Below are 9,515 nucleotides of genomic sequence, written 5' to 3'. Positions count from 1 at the left end.
AATCTTTGACTTGATTCTTGCGATCCTCTGGTCTGTTGTTGGGAGTCTGTATAATGTTCTTTATTTCAGTCAGTGTATGCTTAATTTCTAGTTGGTCCTTTATCACAACATCGAGGGTCTCATTAGATTTCTTGAGGATCTCACTACATTTATCGGCGGTCTCACCAGTCTTCTTGAAGATCTCACTACATTTATCGACAGTCTCACCAGTCTTTTCGATGGCCTTATTAAGTTTATCGGCGGCTTCTAGACAGTTCTTTAAAGACCTTAAAAGTGTGGTTTTGAACTCCATATCCAGCAGTTTGCTTTCCTCCAATTCTGTCGTTTGTGTCCTATTTCTTTGTCTCGGCATTTTTTATGCTTCGCTGTATCGATAGAGTGCCTTTCTGTGCTAAGTGTCCCAATTACCTGAGGTAGACACTCTTGGTGCACCCCCTTGTGGGCTTTGTGCACAGTCTTGTTGTAATTAAGCCTTGATTGTTGTAGTTATCACTGTAAGGAATTGACCTCCATGCCAATTGGCTGTGAGAATCAGCTGTGTCTGCAGTGGGAGAACTTCTGTGCTGGAGACACCCCTCTGGGGCTAGACTTGTTTCGATGGGGCTTTGGTGCTCACTGAGTCTGCCCCTGAGTGTGTCTTTTATGTTTCCACGGAGCTGCAAACTGGGTGGTCCCACTCTGACCTCTGGGCTTCCTGGCTCCTGGATCCCTAGGGAGCTGCTAATCTAGCCTTTGCCTGAGGCTATCCAGCAAAAGTCTCCCTGCAGGGCTTGGGCGGGGCAGGTCCCACGGGATCAACAGAGCGGGGTTAGCAATTATGGCTGCCCTCAGTCTTGCCCTCAGAGGCTCTGCTTCTCAGTGTCCCAGTAATCGCTGCAAGCCCCTTGGAGAGAAAGCTGCCAGACAGTCCCGCTTCTCCAGTATGAGTCTGGGTCCCTAGAGACTCACCCGGAGCTGGAGCTCAGAGCCTGAGACTCCCTCCCTATTGAAAACAACAACCACGCCCTCAGCCGCCAGCCCGCTCTGCATGCACCTCCGCACCTTAGTATTTTACTTCAGCACTGCACCTCCTCTGAGTCCCAGGATGTTTTTCTCTTTCCTCCTAGTTGTAGAACTTCCACTCAGCCAGCCTTCCTGTGGTTCTGGATGATGTCCGTTCCGTCTTTTAGTTGTATTTTTGAAGTGGTTGTTCGAGGCAGCAAACTCCGATGTTTACCTATGCCGCCATCTTTGTTTCTCTCCGCATTAATTTAATACAATTATAACTTCAATAGTCACTTTGTCATTGACAATGATTGCTTGAGCACTGGGGTGAGTGCTCCAAGGGCTGGTGGAAGCTATTGCTGCAGACCAGTGTCTCCTCCTCTCTGCACTGTCAGCTCCCACTTGTGCATCGCCCCATATATACTGTGTGTGTATTTTAAAAATATTTCTCACCACACAACTTTTCTCTACTAAGCAAGTAACAGGAAATAAAAACAACAAAAGCTAAACAAGTCAATCACTCTCTCTTTGGGATATGATTATTTCCCTTGTGCATGAAATATTCAACAACAACATAAGAAAAGGAAAAGATTTTTTTGTATTCTCCGTAAGCACACAAGCTGAGTTTATGGGTCAGATTTAACTGTGAACATTTATGTGCCTACATCCAGGCATCGTCATCTGATGTTTCACTGCTACTGGTTTCTGTGTCTGAATTCTCAAACTCTGCTTTGCACGTGCTTCTCCAAGAGGAGAACATGCTAGAAGTGCGGCTTTGCAAGAAGCCATTCTTCCCAAAGCCACTTCTTCTCCGCTGCTCTGTCTTCATATGGAACTCTTTAAGCTCATCCTCTGTGAGGGGAAGGTAATTCTCGTCATTTTCAGGATACTTCTGCCATCCCATTGCTTCCAATAACCTGTGCTCTGCCTCCAGTGAGTGTGAGAGGACCTCCCCTTCCTCCTCTACAGGGAGAGGGAGACCATTCTGATGACAGCCTTCCTCTCCATTTTCCTTTGGTTCAGGTGTGCTGTTGTCCTCCAAATCCTCCAGCTTGTCACAGTCTCTGTTCTCTGAGAAGTCTCCATTCCGGTCATCCTTCAGAGTCTTCAGAAACTCCCTTTTCCTGTCGGTGGTTCGGCGGGTCAACTTGGTCAGACGAGAGGAGCTGATCTCAATGGGAGGAGTGGTGCTAGAAGGACTCTCTTTGGGAGAGCTTAAAACTGCACCACCAGCCAGTACTACTGGTTTGGTAACAGAGATTGGACTGGTAAAAGCAGACTTCCGGCTAGAGGAAAGTGACCCTGATTTGTGTTCCATTCTGTTAGCTTTCCAGGCACTGGGCTTGGAGGGAGGTGGTGCAGGCTTAGGAACCAGGTTCTTATAGACACTTGGAACCATGTTGGACAATTTGTTCCCATTTGCATAGTGAGATCCTGGTGAGGTGAATGCAGCAGAGAAGGCAGCAGCAGGCTCTTCTTTGGAAACTTTTTTGGTAACTAGCATTTTGGAGGGTTGTTTGGCACCAGGTGGGTTTTCCCACACTCCAGAAGGGGTCCCAATAGGTCTGCATGGCTGATTCTGTTTGCCAGCTTCTGGATTCAAAGAAGGGAAGTCTTCCTCTTCAAACTGAAACTTTTCCACCTTGTCTTCTTTCCTTTCTTCCCTAATCTCTGCAGGTGGCTTTTCCTGAAAGGCACAGCCTGTCCTGGAGTGAAAGCTGCCATTCCAGTGGCGATGGTTTCCTGCGCCACCCCCACTACGCTGGCTCATGCCATCATGACCACGGGAAGAGCCATGCCAACCAGATAGGTTTCCTGTGATTCCAGCATATGCTCCCTTAGAGACACCCAAGTCCACAGAATCATGGCGAAACAGGGAGGGCTGGTGCCAGGAATCTCCTGTAGTTCGTAGAGGTCCATTGTTAAAAAAGCCATCAGAGAAATTATGTCGATGACGGCTTACTCCAAATCTACCATCTCCTCGGGGTAGGTGCTCTCCGTGTTTTTCAAAGGTGGCTGTAGGTGACTTAACTGCCTGTAGTGTTGAAAAATTTAGCCAAGCAGGAACAAAGTCATGCTGCGCCATTTCGGTCCAGAGTCTCTTTTCAGCAAGGTGAGGCATCAACCTCATGGCCAGGATCCCAGAGTGTAACCTCTGTGGTTTTGGGGTTATGCCCAGCAGGTCCAGGTGTTCCCAAAGGTGTGGACGGAGTCAGCAAAGAAGGAATGACACGGAGACAGCGTTCAGTTGATCAGCAGCCTAGCCAGGTTCTCTAGTCAGGTTCTCCAGCCAGGTACTGTCTTTATTGTCCTGTTACATCTGTATTTATACCAGTTGATTTTAATCTTATCCATTCTATTCCAAAGGTTAGGGCGTTTGTTAATCTAGTTCTGTTGAGTTTAATCCTGTCTAGGTTAATCTCTGTGTTCCATTATAAGGGCTATTCCAAGGTTACTGCTCTACTGAAAAGCTACAAGGAAGTGACTGAAGAAGATTATCCTACCCAGTAAAGGTTATGGTCTCCCAGCCTCGCTGCTTGCCTTCCCTGGGACTGCCCTGTGTCGTGGGTCTCCAGGGGTATAGGCTTTGGTGCTTTCCCTGGTGGGCAGACCCCTGGGGATGTGGGCCCAACAAGTCCCAAATTTATTGCCAACAGTCTTAGTCCAAGTTCTTCATAAGTAGTACATGGTATTTCTGTAACACTAGGGGGTTTAACTGATTTATTCTTGTCCTTAGTCCTATTAATCCCTAACTCCAGGGAAAAAATCCTCACCTGGAGAAACAACCTTTCTCAGGGAGGTGGTCTTGTTTAAAACACATAGCGCTAAGAGGGGGAGCAAACATATTAAGAACAGTATGCCATATACGCCAGGTCCCTTGAAACATATGCTGTGCAGATGTTTCTTCCCTGCAGCAACTGTGTCAAGCAGCAAGGATGGACCGGCTTCCGGCACTGTGGTCCTGTTTCCTGAACTCCTTGAGTCTGCCAGCTGGATTTCCCATGAGGTTCTCATTAGAAGGGTGCTTAATAAGGCTGACCAGCAGCACACCTTATGATGAAGCACAAAGAAGCCAGGCTCTGTGTGGATCACTCTCTCAGTCCCCTCAATTTCTCATCTTAAACTACCTAGTTCCTGACACGGTTTCCAAAAGGGAAAAGGGGGTAGGGGGAGGGAGAAGGGGAAGATGAAAAAAGTATCTGTTACATTTAAAAACGGGGGGAAGGGGAAAGACCTACGTCTATGTTCACCTCATTCAACTTCCTCGAGTGATGGCTCCATGATGTTTTTTAAGTAGATAATACATGGGTATTTGCACAGTGACTACAAACACTGTTCATAACAAGGGCATAACTAGAAAGACAGGTGGACTTGCAAGGGCAAATAATGTCATCTAAGTGACAGATCAAAAATATAATATTAAAGAGCTATAAAAGGTCTTCTGAGCATTCAACTCCAGTGGCAAAACATCCACATGAAAAGCCCTTAATTTACAAATCTCATTATTCTTACACAGCTGTTGAAAATAGTGTGCAGATATGCATTTATATTTGTTTTATTCTTCAACATCTAAGGATATAAGAAATCTTGTTAAAAAAAAAAAAATCAGACAGGAACTTGATATACTTTTCCCTCCAAAGAATAGCAGCTTTCAAGGCAAATTTCTTGGTATAAAGCTCCCAAATGTATCTTCGATTTCTTTGGTCTTCACTATTTATAAATTCACAGCAAAATTAAAACAAGTAGAAAGATGGGGGTTAAGGAGTAGTCAAGGAGAAAGACAGTTCAAAGTGAGGTTTTCTCCTCTGCAGTTTTCTGTATTTCACTCCGTGTCTGAGGACTTGTCCTCGGCTTCCTGATCCCGCAGAGCTGGAGAGCCCACAACCATAACAAACCTCTTCCCAAAATGGCTGCCCGGCCCACACTGCTGGCCCTGCTTTTAATTATTTTTTAAGTATATTTTTATTGATTTTTAGATAGAGAGGAAGAGAGAGAGAGAGAAACATCAATGTGAGAGAAACATCAATCAGCTGCCCCCCCACTGGGGATCAAGCCCACAACCCAGACCTCTTGGTGCATGGTTCAATGCTCAACCACTGAGCCACAATGGCTGGGCTAATTCTTTTTGGTATATGTGCAGAAGTGCATATATGATAGATCACATGTTAATTCTGATTTTATTTTTTTTAAAATTGTCATATTGTTTTTTATAGTGGCTGTACCATTTTATATTCTCACCAGCAGTACATGAGCATTCCAATTTTACTGTATCTTCATCAGTACTTGTTTGTTGTTGTCTTTTAATAGTAGCTAGCTTAATGGCCATGCTGAAATTCCAGTTTTGATAAGTGAGTAGGAGATGGAAGGGCTAATATTAAGCAGGTTATAAAGCATTCCCATATACTTGTATGAGACTTCTCTGGGTTGAGCCACACTTATGAACCAGGAGGTTGTGTTTCAATTCCTGGTCAGGGCACATGCCCAGATTGCGGGCTCCATCCCCAGTGTGGGGCATGCAGGAGGCAGCCAATTAATAATTCTCTCTCATCATTAATGTTTCTCTCTCTCTCTCTCTCTTTCTCTCTCCCCCTTCCTCTCTGAAATCAATAAAAATATATATTTTTAAAAATAGCACTTACAGGCCGTAGCTGGTTTAGCTCAGTGGATAGACCGTCAGCCCTCAGAATGAAGGGTCCTGAGTTCGATTCCAGTCAAGGGCATGTACCTCAGTTGCAAGTCTGTGTGGAAGAAAACCAATCCATGTCTCTTTTTCACATTGATGTTTCTCTCTGTGTGTCTCTCCTTCTCCCTTCCACTCTAAAAATCAATGGAAAAATATCCTCGGGTGAGGATTAACAACAACAACAACTTATTGGTTACCCTTGCTCCAACTGGAGAGGAAGTATACACAAAGCCTGTAAAGGATGGCAAGGGTTTCCCTGCCAAGTACAAGAAGAGAAGAGAGTCAGGGAGAATTTCATGCACAGTACTCCCTACCTGCACCACACACTTGGCATACAAATGTTCCAGATGACCCTGAGATACGCTTAGTGTTTCACTGTTTTTGCACAGTTTCACTATGGAATTGCCTGCCAGAAGCAGATAAGCCACAGAAGGAAGAGTGGGAGGGATCTCTTCAGGAACTGGGCAATAGAATGGGGGAAACATGTACGGCTAACACTGACCAAAGGTAAAAATTAAAAGGATGAGATTGGAAGTGAAGCCTAGGAAAACTGACTTGCTTCTGCGATTCCCATCGCCAGTCCAAGATAATCACCAACAGAATATAAAATCAGTTCTTTGGGCTACTGCTCACTTCCCTTTCTCAAGTGCAGATGTCCTTGCTCTTCCTCCCCCAGGGCCTGGGATGGTCTGCTCCTCTCCGACTGCCCACAGCCCCCTTCTGCAGGGCTCCACCCACCCGACACTCTCTCCTAGTTAAGCATTCAAAAAAATATTTATTGGGTACCGAAAACCATGAATGTCAAACTTGATAACTTCAAATTGTTAACATTTTAAAAAATAAAATTGTGTTCAAAGCAAAATTAATGTCTCCCATAATGGTATACTAGTACCAAGGACAGGACAATGGAATCGGTCTGCCCCAGGTGCAAGCAATTCATCATAGTCTGTAGAGAATTTAAAAATTTTTAAATAATAAACTAAAATAAATAATAAACTCAAAGGTGCACTGCTTTTTATTTTCCCTATGCTCTGTCAACTCTAAACAATGTCAATGATAAAATACTCCTCCCACCCAAAATATCTTTTGTTGGTCCAAGTTCCAAACAATTGCTGTGGTTACTGTTGAATTTTAATAATACATATATCATCTTCAAATATATAAAGAATATATTATTCTTTAACAAACATTGTATTCAACATGGAAGTCAAGTCAAAGAACTCCCATTTCTTCAGAGACTCAGCTGCCTACATTCATTTTGAGAATAAACTCAGAATGACTCAGAATCCTTTGAGCTTGCCTAGGGGCAGTTATGTCTCCAACCTTTAGGGAATGGCAGCTTTAAAAGTATAAAACAATGGATTCAAAGCAAACAATAATTGTGAAGAAAAAAAGGTAAACTTCAGTTACTTCAATTCTGCCTCTGGATATAATAGAACAGAGTACTGTACATGATAGTATAAAATAGTTTCCCTTCTCTCAAGAAATCATGAATGTATTGTATGTATTTATATATGTGTGTGTGTGTGTATATATATATATATATATATATGCAGCTAAAATATTTTTGTTCTGTAACATGTTTTATTTTTATTTGTAATTTATTTATTTGCATGATTATATACTATATTAAATGTAATTAAATTTTGTCTATGTTTCTGGCTGTTATTTTTATTCACTTCATATCACAATTATTACTGAAATACATTTTTCATCTGTAGTTTATTAAAAATAATCTGTGCTAGGTTTCAAAAATATTAAACACATGACAGCTCTTACTAGGTTTTTCTAATTTGTGCATGACTCATGCTTCAATTATCCAACAAAGCACCTGATGTCTGTCAGGCACTGGGCTCAGCTGTGGACTACAAGGACCAATAAAACACAGATCAAGCCTTGAGGTTAGTGTCTCTGGGACTGTCAAATTGGAAAGGCCCAGGATATGGCTAGTATATGCAGCTGAACTGAACATACTGATCCAAGTCTAACTTACTTGGGAATGAATTCTAGACAACCCAAGACTAAGTCGATCAAGGTGCTTATTTCATTCATGTTTCCATAAAGGAGAGGGAGGCCTGATGTTTTTATACCTACTTAAAAAGGCATTTAGGAACCTTTTCTAATTCAGTTCTGTGATTATGTTTAAGAAATGCCCACCATCCTTTTGTTATGTCAATAAACAAAGTAGCTTTATGCACATCAAACATGAGTAGACCCAATTCCCATAATTATTATGAGTATTCTTTGTTGAAAGATGGAAAGATATAGAGTTTCCTGTGGTTCCCTGCTATCTTGATGATGAGAAAAGATGAGAGAAGTAACAAGCCTAAAATAAAATATTTTGAGGACACATAGAGCCAAAGGGTAGGGGAAATTTTCAATGTATTTTTATTTTTTCCATGCATCTCTCTCTCTCTCTCTCTCTCTCTCTCTCTCTCTCTCTCTCTCTCTCTCTCTCTCTCTCTCTCACACACACACACACACACACACACACACACACCTCACTCCTTAAGGAAATCAGAATGACCTCAATTCTTTAGAAGAAAGAATCATCCAACTGAATGTAAAATACAGGAGGGCTGATTACTGCTGAGCAATTAAGGACTAAGCATTTTCTCTTTCGAACAATCTTCTCTAACTGTGATTAACCTGAGACTCCCATATGCTCTCTTTCTTTCTTTCTTTCTTTCTTTCTTTCTTTCTTTCTTTCTTTCTTTCTTTCTTTCTTTCTTTCTTTTTTCTTAATGGACTTTGGCAGAGGTTTCATTTTCTATCAAATAGTGTACCTTGCAACCTTCTGTGAAGAACTATACAGGTGGTCCAAGGGGTAACGAGATGAAATTGAGCAAAAAAATTTTTAGGTTGAAAATCATAGAAAAAATATACCTGCAGCTAGTCCCATAATTCTGTGGAATAATCTCTCAGGGCAACCAAACCAGTAATGGCCCCATCACTTGTATAACTCTAAATGAGGATGAAAAAAAATATTTGGGAGCATTTTATAAGGAACCAACCTGTATTGGAAAAAGACAGATAAAATGACCTAATTTTCCATCTGTAATTTTTATGATTCTGCCTTGAAAGGCCACTTCAAACAGAGTATCTGACAATTTGGGTATGCAAGACAAAAACACACAAAAATGCTATTTGGCCAACTCTTCAAGGCAAGAGTCAAAGAACTTCAAAGGAAAATATTTTTGACAATAAAAATCATACTTGCCTGGCTGGTGTGGCTCAGTGGTTGAGGGTCAACCTATGAACCAGGAAGTCACGGTTCGATTCCAGGTCAGGGCCCAGGTTGCAGGATCGATCCCCAGTGTGGGGCATGCAGGAGCAGCTGATCAATGATTCTCTGTCATTAATGATGTTTCTCTCCCTCTACCTTCCTCTCTGAAATCAATAATATATATATATATTTTTTAAATCAGATTTAAAATTATGATAAAGTACGCATACTTATTTCATACGCATTTATGTACTTATCCTATATAATTAAAGCATAATATGCAAATCGACCGAACAGCCAAACAGTGAAATGACCATCCAGACGACCATCCAGGACCACTTTATGACACCCACTGGTGCCAGGCCAGCCAATGTGGGTACAGGGGCCTAGCCATCGCCCCATGATTGTCCCACAGAGAAAGGCCCAGGACACTGGCTGGCAGGGTGATTAATCAGGGGGCTCCACAATGAGGCAATGACACATTGCCCCAAAGAGAGAAGCCCAGGCCACTAACTGGCAGGCTGTGGTGGGTGGGCAGTCTTGGGTGCCAGAGGGAAGTCGGTGCCGGCAGCCCGGGGAAGGAAGGCCTACTCTTGCACAAATTTAGTGCATCAGGCCTCT

The 9,515-nt window shown here is 42.6% G+C and overlaps 1 protein-coding gene across 1 annotated transcript; it reads right to left on the bottom strand.

Annotated features, from left to right (window-relative positions):
- Positions 1-1,248: 1,248 nt before the first annotated feature.
- Positions 1,249-3,140, bottom strand: LOC132236979 (vasculin-like protein 1). The gene has a single exon (XM_059700656.1). It carries the CDS (start codon positions 3,113-3,115, stop codon positions 1,646-1,648), a length of 1,470 nt encoding a protein of 489 aa, XP_059556639.1. The 5' UTR covers positions 3,116-3,140; the 3' UTR covers positions 1,249-1,645.
- Positions 3,141-9,515: the final 6,375 nt, after the last annotated feature.

This window comes from Myotis daubentonii, chromosome 6 (genome assembly GCF_963259705.1).
Source record: "Myotis daubentonii chromosome 6, mMyoDau2.1, whole genome shotgun sequence".
NCBI classification, from domain to species: domain Eukaryota; kingdom Metazoa; phylum Chordata; class Mammalia; order Chiroptera; family Vespertilionidae; genus Myotis; species Myotis daubentonii.
The sequence above is the reverse complement of the archived record's forward strand: the minus strand, read 5'-3'. Positions and strand labels throughout refer to the sequence as shown.